Here is a 20,608-nt window from a genome sequence, read left to right on the forward strand (position 1 = left end):
GGAAATAGTTGCACTGTGCGTACAAACATCCGGCCTGCTCAGTGAGCCACATCAGAATATTTTAAATGACAAAGAGCGTTTCAAGCAAGCCAGACATTAAAGAAAAGGAAGTGTTTGTGTGTAATGAGCACAAGCACTCGTTCATGACATTACTCCACTGCTACAGGTACGATACTTGACTGTTATCAACCTTCATAGGCAACTCCGCATTGCGACTCGTGTGGCAGTATATCACAAATAGCATCACACAGTATATAGGCAGTAACGTCCGTCGTGCTTTTAGCAGCTAAAAAAATTCACCGACAATTATGATGCTCCCTAATGTGAAATTTGAGCGCCGCTGTATACGTGTCTTCATGTTGTGATATATTGGCTGGTGCGGGCAATCTGTCTTGTGTGACACATTGCAAACGGAGCGAACAGTGGCGTGACTGCCTCGCTAATTGGTAGATAGCGAGAGGCAGCGCATGGACAACACGTGGGCGCAATTCACAGCTGCCACCGCAGACAGAGCTCTGCTCATGCAGTGCTTTGTTTCCATATTTGGTATTGGTTGGTGCGCTTGCCGCATGCCATCGGTGAACAGATGGCGGCGCACTAATCTGGTGCCATCTCGTGGGGGTCGTCGTCGCAGAGCCTGTCTTGCGCGACACTACGCTTTCCTCCTCACCATTTCACTATACTCTCCTCAACCACTTTCCTCCTTGTGCTCTCTTTGATATCACCATCTTTCATCACCTGCTGCTGTCCGCATTCGCTCTCATACTTCGCTATGGTCATTTGCTCGGTAATTCTGAGGGAGGCCAAGGGGCGCCGACGCTCAACACAGAATCGGCCACCTAAAGCTAAACTCTAATACGGACATTCTGCACTGATAGGACACGGCTAAAGACTGTAAGGTTACCTTGTCATTGCATCTTGGAATAAAAACATTTCTGTTTGTGACTCAGGGTGCACCTTTTTATAGTTAGCTGATACATGTGATGAGGTCATTCGTGTCCGATGACTGGCACTTGTTCGCGCTCGCAGTACACAGTACTTGAGGGAGGGCCTGGACTTTAATTTTAAAGCACAGCAGACATCTTCCGTCTGTAGAAATTCCCAAACCCGGTGAAACGTGAGATGCGATTAACAACCAGTCGGAACAAGTTGGAGGAGTTTCTTCCAACAGGTTTACAAAATTTAGCAAGGGTTTTCTTTTGGCAAAGTCACTTTTATTTGTCCAAATACATGACTTGGAAACAAATTGAATCAGTTGTAATGAAATTTAGCCTTGTGCACAGTGTCTGAAAGTGAACTAGTGGTGCTGTGCGCAGGATGGACGCTCCAAAGCTGGAACTAGCGCTCTTTGCAGTTGCTTCTAAATTTCTTGCGAGCAAATAGATTGTTAAAACAGACGTTTGGGTGAGTTGGTAAGACATATTTGAAACATTCTTCCTGCAAATTCTCCCTGCTTGTCCCCATGAAAACCATGCTGTTCTGTTCCAAATATTTCAAATAGATTGACAAGTCACGGCGTTCAATGAGAAAACTGCATCTTCTACTTGCACCGCTAGACTAAAGCATGCTATGAATACGATAAGTTGCCTCGCAGCTTAACATGTGCCGTGATCGAATTCAGACCTTCCAAGGTAGTTATCATTTCTCTACCGTGCCTGCAGACAAAAGTACATTAGCGAGAACAGTCCTGCTGCTGAAAACATCAGTAACACTAATGCTCGGCTGTTTCTTGGCGTGGCTGCTAGGTGGCGAGCATTAGGCAGGCGAGCATTCTTTGTTTATTAAGAGGCCAAATTGTCATCCACCTAAATGTAGCACAAAACTACAAAGGAAACCCATACATGTTTCTCAGAAGGAAAGCTTCATAGTTGAAGGAACTATCGTCCTGGGACCAGAACCAATTTTTCAACTACATTCAACATATGCTGCATTTGGGTGGATGACAATTTTCCCCTTTCATAACCTCTCTATAAAATTAACAAAAATCTGTTTTAATTTTATTTCAATTTTTGTTGTCATCGTTGTTGACTGACTTAAGTTTCTGTTTACAAAAGGCTACAAGATTTGTGCGTTATCCTACTGCCCACACTCGTCTTTTTCGCACACATGTCGTTTTTGCATTACCTTATGTGTGCGGTTTTTTGTTTACTTCTTTACAGGTGCTACCCTGACATCGTGGAAAGTAGACGGTAAAGAGATGTTGTTCTTGAGGTAATGAGATCACACTACTGTAGCATTTTATTTTGACAAACACTGGCGCTTTTAATTACAAATTCTTTTAATTTCCTTCTTACAGTGGTAGCTGGTATAGGCCACTCTAGCTTTTTGCATACGTCTGTGCCGATCAAGTCTCATGTGGAACGCGGTACAAGCTTTAATTCAATTAGCAGACCAACAATTCTCATCATGACAAGTGCCGTAAATTATTAAAAAATTCATTTCATCTTGGCATGATTTGTATCAATTTACAAATTAGTTTGCAAGGTTGACTTTTTTTATGTAGAATGTTCGTAAATGTGCATATTATTTACTTTATTTCATTTTTCATCTTGTTACATTAAAGACCCCTTAAAATGGGGGTATTACATAAATGATAGGATATACAGGGAATGAACAGAAAGTGGCTACAAGTCTTCAGTTACTGAATGGATCAGCAGTTGAAAATGACTATGGCCAGATGATGTGCAGAAGAAGGCCGTTCCGTGGCTGCTCGATAAAAGATTGGCGATGAAAATGTCATTGTATACGTGCACGGACAATTGGATGACAAGTATGGCCAAATATGCAGAGCACAGGGACTCAAATATAAGGTTTGTGGTCAGTGGTATGAATTTGTACAAGACGCTTATAATGCAATGGCGTAGGGTAAAAAAAAAGTATGTCAGATTGTGCTTTCAGAGATCAATATCAGCATGTGGAATGAACAAACCTGATACCACGATTTTGAACTGTTTCAGTGGCATCTTTGAGGTATGCTTGGGGTGGATCCCATATAGCAAACGCATACTGTAGTTTTTATTTGCCAAGTGAGATTTACAGGGTGGGGTAAGTTCAACAGGGACATTAGCAATTGTGCAGAAGGGACTAGGCGGTGCATGAACTACACAATTTTACATTCATTAGGGTTCAGTGTCATGAGCCATTCATCACACAATTCCTGCACACAGATGAAGTCAGGGTCGAGGGTGGATTGGTCTGAGTCAGTAGTTGTGGTGGTCCAGTATATAACGCACTCGTTGCCAAACATACTAATGTTACAGGAAACGGAGAGTGACAAGTCTGATGTAAATAAGGGCAAGAGTTCTAGAAGCGCATTTTGTTTGTGTGCCCTGCTTATTTTGCCTACTTTGTTATTGGGAATCAGTTTGAGGTTATGGAGTTGCTGTTGTTGTGTTCCCCAGTTTATGTGAGTACAGCAAAGCACAGGATGATTTCACACGCTACTGTATCGGCCAGTGACTGGAAACGAAGAATGCGGGTTGGTTCAGCGAATAGGGGATGCGGGCGACGCTTACGTGTGGAAAGAAGTACAGCTTAGTGGTTGCACGATAGAGGAGCTGCCAAGTCTGCACCCCCGCTCAGAACAAAAGGGAAGACAGTCCAAGCTGAATGGGAGCGTTCGGGGAGATGGGCAAGAAGATAAAAGGTAGAGGTATGCTTGATGTTATCGCCACCGCTAATGCCCATGCGCTGCTCACATGTCCCATTGACCTTCTCGGTCACGACTGCACTTTGTTTGTGGGCCTCTCTACCTGATGGGGAGACGTATTCATGGAAAGTAGGCGTCGTGACAAATGGCCATCCAGTATGAGTGTCATTGTTTGGTATCCACGCATGCTTTTTGAGAGTGCCTTGTGAAAACGGTGGTATTTTTACAACCCCTTAGCCGGCTATAACCAATAATTGCTTTTGTCTGCGATCGTCACCAGGCCCCAATTACGGTGTTTGGAGCGTTGAAGCGAACCAGCCCACAGCTGCACGGCTATACTGGCAGGGCAGCCCACTGTTTGGCAGACATGCCGTCAATAAGCCGTGGTTTCGTGGAAACATTCTCGCAGCTTGCGTGGAGGCCGCTTGCAGGAGAAAGGGGGAGGACATCAAGGCAATTGTGCCTTGATGTAGGGGATGTAATTGAGCCTAATGTAGGGGAGAGGGAGATGACGTGTATTTGAGCAAACTTATCCCCTTGCGTGTTGTAGAGTGTGCCACTGTATCACCAGTGCCGTGTGCGTAACAAAGGTTGTTGTGCTATTGGTTGCAATGGTGTGAGCCTGCATGTGTGATTGGCTGACTTGTGACTTTTTTTGTGCAAGTGAGGGTCTAAAAAGTCACGTTTTGGTTGTGTGAAAGAAAACTGAGGTTCAGGCTTAGACTCGGACAGACGCCTTGGCGTTTAAAGCGTCTCTTTACTGCACATTGGCTCTTTCTTCGTGCTGCCACCGTGCACTTGAGTCATCGAAGGGCGCCAACTTCGGACCTTAACCACCTTCCATCCTTAACTAGTGTTGAAGCTAGCAGAGGATAAAGGGGAAGGAAATTAACTTTATGAAACAAAGGCTTATATTTAATATATTAGATTGTACCAGCGCCACTCCCCCTCCCCTGCAATGTCGTCCCCAGCTCCTGGAAAAGGAGGTACGGAACCTTGAGGCTACTGATGACAGGGGGCTAGAAATCTGGTTATTTATGACTGGCAGCGACCTATTTGAAATTCTTTTATCCAGTTAGGTATATGTTAGAATTTAAGTAGATGTAGGTGCGTTAGTTTGTAGAAAGCCTTGGCAAAGTCCAAGAAGGTGGCATCTGTCGTTGGTGGCAGGTGGTTTGTTAAACAGCACTACACCAGACAAATGGTGCAAGAAAGGGACAAGCACCTTTCTTGTGTCTGATCTGGAACATCCCGCTCTATAGCTCTGGGTGAACATGCCCCAATTGAGTGTCGCAAGATTGTGAGGATGGAAAGAGTGCAGAAAGTTTAATATTGTAAAATAAAATAAATTTTTCATGGTTTAGCAGGGAATGTTCGTCAAAGAGATGAGTCAATAATTCAATGGGGGATATTTGTTACCTGATTTGAAGACAGAAATTACCCTCCCCATTTTCCAGTTGTTTGGGTTTATGCCTATGGAAAGCGACCGAGAAAACAGTAAAGTTAAATATATTCCAGAGCTGTGTTTCGTGTTTATTGATAGGGTTCTTTATTATTTTTTTTTTCATGCAGTAGTATTAAGGGCCCCATGTCACATAAGATCCGGTGCCGGCGTCTTACGTCAGACTCCATTTAGCAAAAAATCATTTTGAACCACAACCATGCAGGCTCTCTGCATGGCACAGAGGCGTTACTGAACTAATTGAATTCAAAGTCAGCACTGGTGTGCTTGTCGCTCCCCCTTGTCCCTGTATTTTTTGCGCTGTGTCCTTTTTACTAGTTGAATACCTCAAAGTAAGATGCGTCAGAAAAATCGTAAAGTACCACCTAAGCACAACCTACACACATCATAGCATTGGATTGTAATTTGTATGTATAAGAAAATTCTGTTACGGGGAAACTCAAACATAAACCCCATTTCCGGCGTTTCTACAATTCATACAGCGGCGAACAGCGTTCGGTTCCTTGCAACACCATCCATATGGCGCTCGCATCCACGATCCACACGAGAGGCCATGTTTCTACCAGAGAGCACGCCTGCTCACCTTCGTGCATAGCGTTCGCCGCCAGCATCTCCCAGTAAACATTACAGTTACATAAGCTGCAGTTATCGGAAGGCGTGAGAAGCAGTTGGGGATCTTCAAATGCTATCGGGTTCCACTCTTTAAGGTGAAGCTTAAGCGTCCTCCAACTTTCTTTTTTTTTTTTTTCTTGCAAGGTCCGTTCAGTCAAGAAATGAAACCCACAGTGAAAATCCGATGGCTCTGTGCACAGATGTGTTGCGCAGTGTCTCTAGTATGCCCGCTGATCATATGAGGTCTCAGTTGCCAATTCTGAAAATTCAGTGAGCACGTAAACATGTCTTAAACAACAGTCTCTCTCACTAAGTGTGAAGTGCGTGTTGTCATTTGATTTCTGCACACCAGGAGATGCAATGCAGCCGAAATTTCGACAAATGAGTAATGTGTACGGTACAACTTTCATGAGCACCTGCAAAGTGTGGCAGTGGTGCAGGAACATTGAAGCAGGATGCACAGACGTTCATGATGCAGGCAGGCAGGGAAAGAAGTGAGTGTCAAACAATGATCTTGTTCAGCGAGTGGGTCAGGCGATTCGAGAAAATCGTCGGTTCACAATTTCTGTGTTGAGTGATTCGTTTCCTAAAATTTCACGGTCAGCTCTCTATACCATCTCAATTGAGTAAGAGACTCCAGTAAACTCTTTGCAAGCTGGGTTCCCAAGATGCTGACTGACCATCATAAAACACAGCGAATGAGTGCAGCCTTAATGTTTCTCCAGCGCTACCATGATGAAGGAGAAGGTTTTTTGAAGAAAATCGTCACAGGGGATGAGACATGGGTCCATTTTGAGACTGAAGAAACATAAGAGCAATCCAAACAGTGGATGCATTCTGATTGCCTGAAAGCAAATGAGTTAAGCGAACCTTCTCCAGCAGAAAGCATACGGCTACGGTGTTCTGGGACAGTAATGGTGTTCATGAATGGAATTCATGGAACGTGCTGCGACCATTACCGCAGCCTCGTACAGTATTGCTCTTGAACGTATACGAAAGGCCATTCAGAACAAGCGAAGAGGAATGTTGTCATCAGGCATTGTCGTTCTTCATGAAATGCATGGCCGCACAGTGCAGCTGCAACAAGGAAGCTCCTGCAGCATTTTCGATGGGAAGTGTTTGATATCCCATCAACAGCCTGGACTTGGCCTCCTTCTGATTACCATCTCTTTATTCACATGAAACGCTGGCTAGGATGACTCAGGCAACAAGCTGCAGACCAGCGAAAAGAATTGGCAGAAAGCACAGCCTGCTACCTTCTATGATGAGGGTACTATAGGAAAGTTGGTACCATGCTGCGACAAAGGTCTCAGTTGGAGTGGCGACTATGTAGAGATGTAGCTGAAAATTTTATCTAAATGTTCCAAGTAAAACAGTTTTGATTTTCACAGGTTTTCATTTTGCGACTGATTGAACCTTGAGAAAAATATAGCCCTCGTAGTTTAGAGTGGATTTCATCTGCACCACTTGATGATGAAGGCTTTACGTTATCTATTATAAATCGTATGCCGTTGGCTGTAAACATGTTATCAGGCATGGGGGATGATACGTTACTGGTTTCGGGTGGAACAATTATGGGTGATTCATTAGTGAACACAAATGCAAATGCAGAGTTAATTAGCATATTCAGAACGATGTTCAGATCTTGAGGAAGCTAGACCTACTATCATGAGCTATTATGTTGAGCTATTATGAGCTGTTGACAGCCATCGGACATCTTGACGTACATCCGTAATGAAGTCGACTACCGTTTTACAAGAGAAGCTACTAGTCTCCCTGGTTATTTGAGCTGGAATCCGCCGCGTGAGTGCCAAGTGCTTTACGTGTTTTCACCATGGAATGCTTACTTCAAGGACATGCCAGCTGCTCCGAAATCTCATCAAGTCGCACAGCTGCTTCACGCAGCGTTTCTAAATCATTTGCACGGCGTTTCAAGTCGTCACTAGCAGATGACCTCTGCGGAAGACCACACATTCTGTGTGTAATGGCAAACCTAAGCGGAACTTGGTTTTGGCACTTAGCTTGCTCTGAACAAACTTTAGAGTGCGGTGAGGCTCAAGGGGATACATCACATCATACGGGAACATATTAGAGAGTGTTCCGTATTGCGAATGGTTTCTTGTCGGGAGAAATAAATGTGAGGTTTTGATATGGAACTGCTACGAGCCTACTGGTACTGGAAGTAATTGAAGTCAAGAAAAACACCCAAAGCTATTGAAAACGGGGTTGCTTGAGAGTGCGAACGGATTTAGATGAAGGAAGCAGTCGCGGTTCATCCATGCTCGCCTGTTTCCATGTCTGGTTCCGATCAAGTGTTCCTAACATTTGTGCTGCTAAATTTCTGTTTCAGCGATAGGTCACTTCGTGACAGCAAGAGCCCCATCCGCGGAGGAATACCACTCGTTTTCCGTGAGCATCTTCTGCCCATGCGTTTTTGTTCATATGCTTTAATTGCCTTACCCGCCGTAGATTTCCTTTGACGTTAATTGGATTTTGCCAGCATAACGAGAATGTTGAGCTACATGAGGTCACAGCAAAATCTGGTAATGTGCACATGTCAAGCTTACAATGATGAACCTGTCACATACAGTGCAAAATGTTAGAAAAGAAATTATGTCAGGAACCATCCTCAATGATTAAGTCAATGCGAAGCATTGCTCCTCTGCACGTGGTGCAAAGCCTGAACAAACTAGTGTCCTCCCGGGGAAACGCTTGCTTGAGGACCGCTGCGTGTGTGGGTAGCCACACCCTGTTAACATACTATTTGGAATGGAGGCAGTCGTATACACTGTGTGCTGCAGAAAATTTGTCTTTGGCAAAGTGTTTTTGAAAGTACGCGTCTTTGCAGAGCCAAATTTGTACTCTTCCGCTCATCTTCCACTTGATACATTCTAGGGCTCATTGTTGTACCTGCAAGTAAAGGCCTACTTGCAACATTGCGCAACCTAGCCACATCCATTTGTGGAGCAAGGAGGGGAGCCACCAAGCCAGTAGTGGCATGAGCGTGGGAAAGCGCACGCATGCTTGTGAAGCAAAGTGCTGAGCTGCCAGCGAGCAGACACCTGAGCATGCATTGGCAATAAACTCTCTGACCCTGGACAACCTCTTGTTTGACCTTGGCTCCGATTAGGCAAAGAAATACTTCGCATTTAGAAGACGGAAGCGTGCTAGCTGTCGTGCATGTTCTCTGTCCCTGTCTATTTTGTGTCGGCTGTATAATATAGACTGTGTGCGTGTGCACAAGTCCGTGTGAGAGAGCTGGGTGTATTCTTTAAGCGTCCACCAGATTGTGCAGGGGCTCCTATCTGCTCATGCGTACCCCAGCCCAGCCAATCAGAATTTCAGCAGCAGACAAAATGATCGTGTCCACTAGGTGGACACTTATAGAATAACCACCCACCCTCCCCCTGCAGCTCCACATGGTGGCAAATACTTTTGCAGTGAAATGAGCAAAGCAGAATATCACTTGAAATGTAGTGCAAGCAAGAACGAGTATAGAGCAACATGTCTCAATCATGTCCGCGTCTTGCGCTATATTGCATGGTAGCATGTACCAACAAGCCCTCACCTAGAAGATCACTTTGACGGTGACATCATGATAGTCAATGAAGTGCACCGCAGCGATCATTCCCACCCGCAGCAAACTTCGGTGCCTGGGAGCTGGGTCCACACCACGGCTTCGCACACACCTCCGAATGGACAGTGCAGCAGGCGCCCGCAGAGGTAAGGCTCAGTGCATATACCCACTTTGTGATGTTAGGGTTACAACTTGCTATGGGTGCTGGTTTTATGGGCGATGGAGCTCTGTAGGGATGTGCAACAGCCAGTTGTGTAGCTAGAAATTTCGTTCGGGGAGGGCGGGGCTCACAATGGAGCTCGGCCTCTTCCTTACAGAATTTGTCGAGGGCCAAGTGCATGAATAATAACTGCATTGCCATTGCCAAAGATGCTTCAAACGAATTCTTGAATGCTACGCACTATCAAGACAAGTAAAATATGTATTTTTTCATAAAATAATATATTCGTATGTCCCAAAAGTTGTGCCAGAAAAAACTCATATCAATGCTTCCATGTTTTTTGTCTATTTAATAAGCAAAGAAAATACCACACGAGATATAGAACTATATCGGTTCGAAACCAGCAAAGCAGGGCATGCCGCTGATATGAAAAACGTAAAGGCCATGAAATGAACAAGTTGAGGACAAATATGTTAACGAAACTTTGTCATTTAAGAACCTTGTTTACACTTTTGTACATATGCAACAGCCAGGGAAGAACCTCAATGACGCTGTTCTTCGTTCCAATGTATTGCACAGGAACAGCTGTCACCGGTCGCGTATTGTGAGTAATTGCAACGAAATTAAAGTCGCGACAGAGTGCACATATAAAAGCCAGGAGCTCTGCAAAATATACATTAGAAATGTGAAGATACAGCTTGATAAAGGGCACAAAAGTGTCACTGGAAACAAAGTTCACTGCATGTATACACAAAACCTTGCAACAAGGTATTTAAATATATGTGTAAGTCTCCAATAAATCTACGTATCTAAGCTAACGTCATTGTATATAATGCGTCAAACAAGGCAAATAAACATGTTGCGAAATCAGATTCACAGATCACAGAATCCTAAGGCCTGCCCCACCCCCACTACTTCCACTCCCCCCGATGAACCGCGTGCGACGGAAGGCGGCATGCTTCCTCCCGCTTTTCTCCCTTGTGCACACAAGGCTGAGGCACGATCGTCGGTTCACCCATCACCCCCCTCCCCAAGCTTTCACTGGCACATACAGCATACGGCGCGCAGTGACAATGTTATCGCCCTTGGACTTTATACTGAACATGACGGCGACGGCAGGAATGCGCCTGGAGTGTCCATATAATTTCTATCGCAATAATATAATAAGAGGATCCAGCAACTGAACAGTCCCGTGGCCCATTACTTTCCACAAAAGAAGTAACAAAATCGAACTTTCATCTTGCAACAATTTGCTGGGTCGCAACAATGTCTTTTTTTTTTCTTTTGTGAGACGGGGGCACCAAAATAAAAAAAAAAAAAAACTCATAGGAAGCATGTTGGCCATAGTCAAATGCTTACTTTGGGCACCTAATGTAGCTACCGAAAGAATATCAAAGAAAATGTGAGGCGCACAGAGAACCATACACATACTGCTCGGTATCCTACACCAGCGAGACAAAAAGACTTTCCAGAAAGGTTGCGATAACATCGAAGTGAATGTAATGCCCTTAAGCGAACGCATTGCAATTCATCGAGACCCCTCTGACAGCGGAGTGTGACCATTGTTTCTTTTTCTCATCTGCTAGCCAGAAAGCGTCCAAAACTCTGCCAAGCCAAAATCCACTCGGCCAGAGAAAAATGTATGTGCACCAAAGTGTGCTGCGCGGTGCTCGGGGCAGCACAAGAAAAACACAAGCACTCTGGCTGGCTCTGGCAGCTCGTGGGTAGTGAGAACAAGAGAGAGAGAGAGACAAAAGGGAAGGAAGGACAGGGAGGTTAGCCAGTGTAAATACCGGCTGGCTACCCTGTGCTGGGGAAAGAGGTAAAGGGAATAAAAGGAGAAGGAAGAGAGAAAGAAAACTAGAAAAATGCACACAGTAACGCGACGTTATGCACAACAATAGTCAAAGGTGGTTGCACAATTCACATGTCCTTAAGAACGTGAGCAAAGCCCTTAAGGCCTTGAGTGCCGAAACCCGTCTAGACCAGTGTCCTAGAACCTTCTCTTCTGTGAAGGGGCGATTGTCCAGTTTTTCGAGCGCGGTCACGAGCACTTTTCTTTCCACATTGTAACGTGGACAGTCACAGAGGAGGTGCGCGATCGTCTCTTCGCAGCCGCAGGTGTTGCAAGCAGCGCTGTTGGCCATTCTGATGCAGAAGGAATAGGAGTTCGTGAATGCCATGCCGAGCCATAGGCGACACAGAAGTGTAGCTTCTGCTCGTGGCAACCCTAGTGGAAGACGGAGTTGCAAACGTGGATCCAATCTGTGAAGATGTGTGTTTGTGAATTCACTGGTGTTCCACAGAGTTAGCGTAAGCTCGCGTGCGAGGAAGTGAAAAGTGAGAACAAGAAAAGTGAAGAAGCTCAATGTGTCCTCGCGAATAAAATTCAAAGTAGAAAAATAAACAAACACCTAGTTACCTTTGCTGTCTTTAGTGCCTTGACGTGGATGCGTTGGTGCAGGTGAAAAAAAATTTTATATTCTTTTCTGTGACACGACGGCACAAATGAACCACCATAACACTTCGTCTCATCGGACCTCGCTGCGTGCTTTGTCAACTTGCCTGATAGTGTTGATTTGGCTTGTCTCGTTGTATGGTCCGATGTATGACTTTAGAAAAGTCAATGCACTTTTGGCGTTTAATGTTTGTAAGAATAATAAACCCCAAAAGTTCTGGAATTAAAAATCTAAAGCACGACTTTGGAAATGTCAATGCACCTTTTGCATCGAATGTTTGAGAACTTTATACACATAACGTTCCGGAATTGAAATCCATGCGATCCATAGATTCTGTGGCCTCTGCGAGATGCTGCGACGAACCTGCTCGCCATCAAAACGCCCTTGAAACTTTGTGCTCGGATGGGGCTTCTTGCGTTATGCAACTCCAGGTGTATGAGCGTTGCCACGAAATCCAGCCCAACTTCGCAATGTTTGTGCCGAAATGTTTCGAGGGTGGAAAAGGCATTCTACACAACATTCAGAATAATTTCTAGCCCCAGGAGTTGTTTTGGTTGGTGGTGCATGGTAGCACGAAAAAAAAAATTTGGGCCGGGGCGGGGAGGCGCTGAAGCTAGGTCGTCTGGCACCCGGGTCCCATAGGTCTTCTTTAACGCTGTGAGCCCGGTACTTCCAAGTCACGAACGGCATGTGCGTTATCAGTACGACAGAGCATTCTCGACAGGAAAGTAGTGGCATATATACACCCCAAAGGGTGTACATTAGTTTGAGTGTAGGCACCAGAGGGGTAACAGTGGTCTTGCTCCTGGGTAAAGTTCTATGGAAGGTAGCCTTGATGTGTCGCAACAAGTTTGGAAAATGTGGCTTGACGTCTTTGTACTGGCAAAGCAGCAATATAGTAACTGGGTAATGTGTGCTCTAAAGTTGTCAATCGTTATGTATGTTAGAACCAAGTAGACCCTAGCAATCATGATTGTTGCGTGAGTCAAGGCGCATCGTGGTAGTCCAAGACATGTCCGTAGAGCCTGGCCTTGCAAACTTTCGAGGGTATGAATGTTCGTTTTGCATGTGTTTGCCAAAACCGGCAAGCTGTACTGTTAAAAGCCCAGAAACAGGGCTCTGTACAGCTGCAGCATGGACTGTATCGATGTGGCCCGTGTTTTTCTGCACAGGAACCTCATTAATGTACAATCAAAATTGGTCTCCGCTTCAGTTAGATGCAGTGTAGGCTCCACGAAAGGTCCCTGTCAATAATCACACCTAAAAAGCGGTGATACTTCTGGTATTTGATACCCTGGCCATTGGGAGAAACAGGGTATGGTGCCATGGGTTTGCGTGTAAATGCGATTAACATGCATATTTCTATGGGCACACTAAGGCCTTGTTTGCGGAGATACGAACGAGTTCGGCTGGCTGCCCACTGAATTCTTGCACGCACAAGAAGACGAGTCACTGCAGAAAACCAAAGACAAATATCACCAGCGTGCATTGATGGGTGAATTGTCTTGGGTAACATTTCAGCAAGGCCAACTATAGTTAGGTTAAAGAGAATAGGGCTCAATACCCCGCCCTGTGGGACGCCACCATGACAACAACAAAATGACAAAGAGATGATTAGCTATGACTAGGAGACAGTCTTTTTATTCAACACTGCAAAACTGGTACAAAACTAATGCAAATGATACAAAACTAATAAATGGAACACTGTATACATACTGACGACACACAAACCACGGTGGGACATTAGCGCACTGCACGAACACACTGCACATGAAACATTCCGCTATCATTCACGCCCAGTCAGGCCGGGGGAAAGAGGGGTGTCTACAGACCTATATGAACCCCCTTCCCTACCTGGCACGACCCCCCCCCCCCCCCCGCTTCTTTACTATGTCAGTGCCCATAAGCCCTCCTCCCTCACGCACGTCATCCAAGCAGAGTCAGTACCAGCTGAAGTGACACGCATTCGGAGCCATGCCACCAGTGCTGCCAACCCAGAGAAATTTTCTTAGAGCTAGGGATCTTAAAGGGCCCCTCACAAGGTCTGGCCATTTTGAGCTGACAAGCGCAGAACACTTAATGCACGATAACGATCATGTCTACAAAGCATTACATTGCCACGCCCCGGAAAGATCTGAAATTTCAAACCGAACGCTGTTTTCTTTCTTCTTGCGGCTACCGCGCTCAAAGCCGGAGGATAACATACACTTGCTAGTGCGCCTACATACACGTGTTTGTGCTGTGACGTCGCTTGTTATGACATGTGGCTTTAAGAATTATTCAAGACATCTGTTATTTGTGTAATATGTTGCTTGAATAGATGAACTAAAGCTTAGAGAACAATAAAACACACAAACCAAATGTCTGCGGGTTCTTGTTTTAATTCGCACCACAGCAAGATTCGTCTGTTTCGTCTGCTTGTTCCCATGTCGTGCAGTCGTGCAAGCAGACACCAAAACTATGTCATTTTCTACCGTGTTCCAGCGCGGGATAATGCTCTGTGATCCGCTTGTGTCTGCCTCAGTATTCGAGTTGCACTGACTTATACCGCTAGTGAGGTGTCCCCATGCACAGCGCGCAAAATCGTGCGCTGCACGAAACGACACAATCGTAACAGCTTGCTCGCGACACCGTCAGCGGAAGTGCTCCGTGCTGCAATAAGGTTAGGAAAAAAAAATGAAGACGGGGCCCGTGATGTATGCATCACACAGTCCTCAAGGTCCGGTATGGGAGAATGCAGAGAAGGAATTTCGCTTGTGGAGGCTATACGGGGCTAGTGGAGAGAGCGTCTGTTTGCAGTGAAGCTTGCCTCCTGAAATCATGGGTTCGCGGCACTTAAATATTTCTTTCTCGGCTATTAATGAACAGATTTGAATAATTTTTGTAGCAGAATGCTCTCTAGAGGACACGTAACAACTTCCAGGGTATAACCACGGCCGCTCGATCCAAAAGCACAAGGTGCAGCCTGCTACGTTGTGCCTGAACGGCATCTCGGGCCTAGTTCTCCGTTCGCCTGCTGCGGCACCACTGCTCGGGGATGGCTGCTGATAGAGAGCGCCTTCACAGCTGCGTCGGCACGCACGATCTCCACTCCAGTCAAGGCGTAAATAATGCGTTTTATATTTGGAAATTGCAGACAAATTGTTTTAAGTCGTCATTGTAAGTGCTGATTACGCCACAAACGCCAACAGATTGTCACAGGGGTGGAAATCTGTTCTAGAATACGCCTGAACGCTATCCATGATGGTTGCCCGTACGATGCACGACCTAGTGATGCACTTCCATCGAGAGGTTCTGCTTGAAGCAATCTATCAGTACTTTTATACACTTCTCGTGAACATGTACGCAAAGTAAAAACTTAGGGAGAAATTGTACAGACTTTCCCAAGTAATGCAAACTAACTTAGATGAAATAAAAACGCTTATCATTGCAAATAATCATCAGCAGATTGTTTCTCATGAAAACGGAGCATATTGAGTGATGCTAGAGGTTATCTAAGGAGTGCGCCCCTTTTAACGAAGCTTCAAAAGGCATCTGCTTCGAACATGCTCATACCCTTTATTTAAGCATGCTTTCCATAAAACACATTCCCGCAGGATTCTTTCATTGTAGGCAGGTTTTTTTTTTTTTTTTTTTCCCTGAAGTGGCCATGTGGTTGCTGATAAAAACAGCAGCTTTGTCTGCTCTTTCCGCTCTTTGTAATACCTGAACAAAGGACTGAATTTCGTTGTTGTTTTCATAAACTAAGAGACGGTTTTTCGTTTCGTCCCGTTCGGACTGCAATTTTTTCACCTCTTCTCCTTGACGGGCAACTTTTTTTTTCTATCTCTTGACTGCTTTCTTTGACTGTTCTAGGACGTCCACAATATCTAATGTAGTTTGGCAGGCCTGGTCAACAGGAAAACTATGTTCAGAGCATGAATCTAAGGCAGTCTCTGGAATTAGAGCTTCCACCTGGTCGCTGAGAAACTGCAAGGCACTTTCGATGTTGGGGCTTTCTCCTGAGCTGCCGCTATTATCGCTTGCCTCAACTACAGTGTGATCAGTAAAGTTTCTTCGATGGTGTTTTTTGGGCTGCACATTCTCTTTTTGCAGGTAGTACTGTGGATATTTGCAAAACACGGTCAGTACCGCATTCGGAAGCAGGAGCCTAAGTTTCATGTTCTTTTTATAGTCGCTTTCTGTAAAGGGCAGGGAACATACGAGAGACTTATCGCTCGGTTCCCACTTGCTTCCTTTTCCCAACACTCCTTGGCGAGAGATATTTTTTAGCCACGTTTCTCGACGCTCCAAGTCGCAGGGGAACTCGTGATATATCACAGTCGGGTCCTTTTTGGCATTTGTGGCGCAGAGTGGCACACAACCGTTGCACAGCATCGCGCCACATGAACGAGGCTGGCTATGGCACGCACGCACACCGAAGAGCCTTAACAAAGCACAGGCAAACTTGCTCACACACACGCACGCGAAAAAGCACGAGATTAATGCATATCGCACGAGGCAAACACGTTCTGATGCGAACCGACTTGCTCACACACACGCATGCAAAAATGCACGAGATTAATGCATATCGCACAAGGCAAACACGTTCTTCCGCGAACCAACTTGCTCACACACACGTATGTGAAAAAGCACGAGATTAGTGCATAGAGCACGAGGCAAACACGTTCTGACGCGAAAACCAACGCCCGCTTAGCCCCGGCGCGAAGTTGCAAAAGCATCCCCGAGCAGTGGCGCCCTCACCAAGAAAAGCGGTCGCAACTGTAAACTCGGTCGAGACGCGCCCGCCTATTGTCCGCGGCGCGACGTAGCTGGCCGCACCTTGCTTTGCATTGAGCAGCCGTGGTATAACCGAAGTTCACTGTGTGGTCTGGTGAGGAGCCCTTTAAGCATAGGAAATAGGGGGAAATTTTTACGCTAGGACAAGAAGCAAAGAAACACTCCTAGACATGAGAAAGCACTGCGGTGATGACCGATACATGGAACTGCTGACGTGACAGAATATTTTGATTTCAGCCACCATAAATTACCTTTGCATTACTGGAAAGAAAATGTGTAGAACATTTAAGCTAAGAAATCTAGAAATCCATGGCATTGTATCTGCCCTGTGCCGTGTTGCTTTCCTCTTTTGTGTGCACTGCTCAAAGTGGTTGTCAAAGTTGGTTACGTAATGGGTATTATTTCCGCTTTAGCTGATGCAAGTGCATTCTTGAGATACTTATGAAGTCAGTGAGTGCGAGGTATGTTGCAGCCCCTGGTGGACTGGATCTGTTCTCAGCTTCAAGGCTCTTTTGTTCTCTCCTTCCACCAGGAAGCGAATGGTGACAAGGCAGTCACCTTGAGCCTGCAGGACAATGACTACACACGCTCCATTTGGAACCATGGGTATGCATTTACTGCATTGTAGCCAGTAGATCACTGGCTTGCCCAGTAAATGGTAGAAATCGGTACAAGCTGACTATTCTGCAGGCTCACTTATGTATTTGCGGACGCAGGGATTTTTCATACGAACTTGTGACTTGCTAAGCTTGTCCAACTTGACGGGCCTGGGGTCTGAAAAGGCCTGGGCCTTCTTGTGCATCTAAGATCACTTGTGTAATGTGCTGCTAACTTTGGAATGTGTTGTGGTAGCTCGGCATTCCTGCTATTAACAAATATAGTACTGCTATTCGTCGTAATTGAGTTGGTATGGAGGCATCTGCGTGAACCAGAGTTTGGCGAATGAACTTGATGAACTCATATTAGAAACTGCTCTTGACACTGAAACGCATGTTTATCATATTGTATTTGTGATGGAAAGGGGTGCAGAGGAGCTCTGTCAAGAGTCTTCACATGGCGAGGTGGAAGCCGCTTGTTGTGTCCACTCATGCACTGCATCCGTGCAGGTTTCAGCTCCTGTATCGCGTTGCACTGCGGAAGGCCCAGCTTCACCTCGAGCTGTCCGTGGAGAACAAAGGTGAGGCGTGGCCCATGAACACCGCTTATCAGCTCCACAGTTCTGCGAGCAAAGTGCTAATGGTTAGAACTGAGGTTAAAGAGCGCGAAAAAGACAAGGACTGACGGGCATGAACTATATGAACAGTATGAACCAACTGGTCCTCATCAAGCTCTTACTTATGCTAAATGGTCCCCCAAGATTTCTGTGTAAAATTTTGCATTTCAAATGCAAAATTTTGATCCCGTCAGAACAAAATAAGCTTTCTATTTTGAATGAGATTTCCCAGCTCGGGCGAGTATATTGAAACTAGTGAATATGTTTGCATCCGCTGAATGTCATGGCATGGTCGTCTTCCAACATGTGACCGGCAGCTCTGAAGAGTCATAAGCCTGACCATGTCTGTGACGGTAACCACTGCCAACAAAATCAAGCCCATAAAGGCTTCCAAGAAGCCACCGCAAATCGCTGCTCAGCACGTAGCTGAGGTGGACTGCTAGGACTGCACCCCGCTGCCTTCTTAGCCAGCGTTTTTGGCGCCTAGCTCCCAGATCTGAAGATACAGACAGAAGAGGCTATTTACATACCGTATTTATTTGAATCTAGGCTGATCGTTTCTTTCTTTTTTTGAAATCATATGCCAAATTGTGGGGTCAGCTTAGATTCTCAGATTTAAACAATGTGCCAGGTTGTAATTTCAAATGATAAATGTGGTGCATAGCTAGTGCCATCTAGAAAAGTCAGTATCGCAGCCACTAAAGCCGCGCCAATAGCCAACTGTGGTACACAAGTGACGTCGCTATTTTGACCTGTGTCCTATCGGCGTACAGTGTGGCCTATAGCGTGGTGTTACCGTTACGAAACCAAACAGGCGATGCCACTATAGTTGCCACTTTCAAACAAGTTGTGCTAGCCACAGAGGCATCGTCAAATGTTCTAGCTAGGCAGGACTTCAGCATTGATGAGAAAAATGTCCATCGTAGGAGGGGGCGACGGAGGACGCTTTTTGCGTGTGCCACAACGAGGAGATGACAGTGATAAGGAAAATAAGCACGGGATAACAGCGAGGAGCTGTTCATCGAGATTGCGCCCCGTTTCAATGCGTGCAAGCCATGCCACACTGTCTGCACATACATAAGCGCTAGTACGTAAGCGTGTGTGTGGTCTGGGCTATAGCAACGAAGCTAGCATCGATGTTAATGTAGTGAGCTTGGCATGTTCATATTAAATAAATGCTGTTTTCATTTTGTGAATGCTGTCCTCACTTTCTTGTTCGGCCTATGTTTGAGATAAGTTTTATTATGGTTCTTTTTTATTTTTATTTATTTATTTTTTATTTATTTATTTATTATTTATTTATTTTTTTTTTCTTCGGACATTTGGGGGTCGGCTTAGAATTGGGGCCGGCCTACTTTCAAGTAAATACGGTATGTACCGAAAAAGTTGGAAAATTTGGCTAGTAGACTCGCTTGCTTCGGGCTTGCTCTTCGTCAAGGCATCACGCTCCCTGCGTGGCCCACGTGCTGTAGATTTCTTTGAAGAAAATCTAGCTGCAAATTTAGGCGTCCACATCAGTTTGGCGACACTGGTGCAGCGTTACCTCACACTCAAGAAAGCACACACCCAACATAGCTATCAGTCACGCCTTTGGGTGAAGCCCAAAGACGCTGCCCAATGACGCTGGTCCGTACGAAGTCTTTCTCGTGCCGAACATATTGTTGTCCCGTTTTCCATGAGAGCAATTGCCCCGTGCACGTTGGGTGCCAAAAAGGAATAAAGGGGTGCCAACAGCACTAGGCCTCTGCATGCCGTGGTTGACGCACGCGTGCCCATCAACTGCTGTCCAGTACAAGCTCAAGTACACTCGAGCATTTATTATGGCTGCAACTAACACTTTGAGCAGGCCAGCTGGCTATAGTTGACATCACTAAGGGTTCCCTCGAATAGAATAATACGCTAGATAAAGAGAGGCTTCCGGCTTACCAGCTGGCATTCAGGCAACCGCGGCGGAATGTGGTTGACTAACCACATGCGAGAAAACGGGAATGGTGACAGAGCCTTTCACGCTCGCCGTTTGCTGGTGACCAAAGAGGCTCGGGCAGTGTTGGAGGGATCTTGTGTGACATGGCTGGTGGCACTGATAGCACTTGTGATTGCAGTGCACCACCTGCTAAAGGAAGGCTACCCCTTTCCCCAAACCTGCTTGCGGTTGCACCCGACGCGACATTTGCCACATGTGCGACTGTTATGGAACACGAGGATTCGCACAAACTTTTGCACTCTTATGGTCCTCTTCTGCTTGATACTTTTGAGGGCTCATTGTTGTATGTGCAAGTAGAGGCCTACATGCAACAAAGTGCAGCTAGCGCAACTATGCCATGTCCATTTGTGGCGCTCACACCTGTACCAGCGAGTGGAGCAGGGAGAGGAGGTGCCAAGCCAGTAGTGGCATGCGAGTGGGCGCATGGGAGAGCGCATAAATCGGTGACAAACTATGTGAGCTTGGATAGCCTTGCAGTTGACATTAGCTTTAACTAGGCAAATAAATGATTCGCATTGTAAAGAATTGAAAAAAAGAAAAGAAAACTGATTGAATCATTGCAGAAGGCAATCATATGTCCCCATGGGTGACGATTTGTGTTTATCTAGGCATTCAAGGGCAGGGAGGGACCTTTCGTATTTGGCGATGGTGGTAAGTTTCACCCCTGCCCCTCTTTTCTACACCCTAACCATCTTCCTGCACCCCAGAATAGG

The 20,608-nt window shown here is 45.7% G+C and overlaps 1 protein-coding gene across 3 annotated transcripts in view; it reads left to right on the forward strand.

The window, feature by feature from the left end:
• The window catches only part of LOC129386974 (uncharacterized), a 98,091-nt gene that overhangs the window by 14,429 nt on the left and 63,054 nt on the right, over window positions 1-20,608 (forward strand). For 2 of the 3 annotated variants that reach the window (XM_072285355.1, XM_055075589.2), the window contains exons 2-6: window positions 2,160-2,211; window positions 8,074-8,132; window positions 9,364-9,446; window positions 17,171-17,304; window positions 17,805-17,875. In XM_072285355.1, coding sequence (XP_072141456.1) covers window positions 2,198-2,211; window positions 8,074-8,132; window positions 9,364-9,446; window positions 17,171-17,304; window positions 17,805-17,875 — 361 coding nt within the window. In that variant the 5' untranslated portion in view covers window positions 2,160-2,197. The remainder of the gene's footprint in view (window positions 1-2,159; window positions 2,212-8,073; window positions 8,133-9,363; window positions 9,447-17,170; window positions 17,305-17,804; window positions 17,876-20,608) is intronic. The other variant, XM_055075590.2, reaches the window with a different exon arrangement.

This window comes from Dermacentor andersoni, chromosome 11 (genome assembly GCF_023375885.2).
Source record: "Dermacentor andersoni chromosome 11, qqDerAnde1_hic_scaffold, whole genome shotgun sequence".
In the NCBI taxonomy this organism is placed as follows: domain Eukaryota; kingdom Metazoa; phylum Arthropoda; class Arachnida; order Ixodida; family Ixodidae; genus Dermacentor; species Dermacentor andersoni.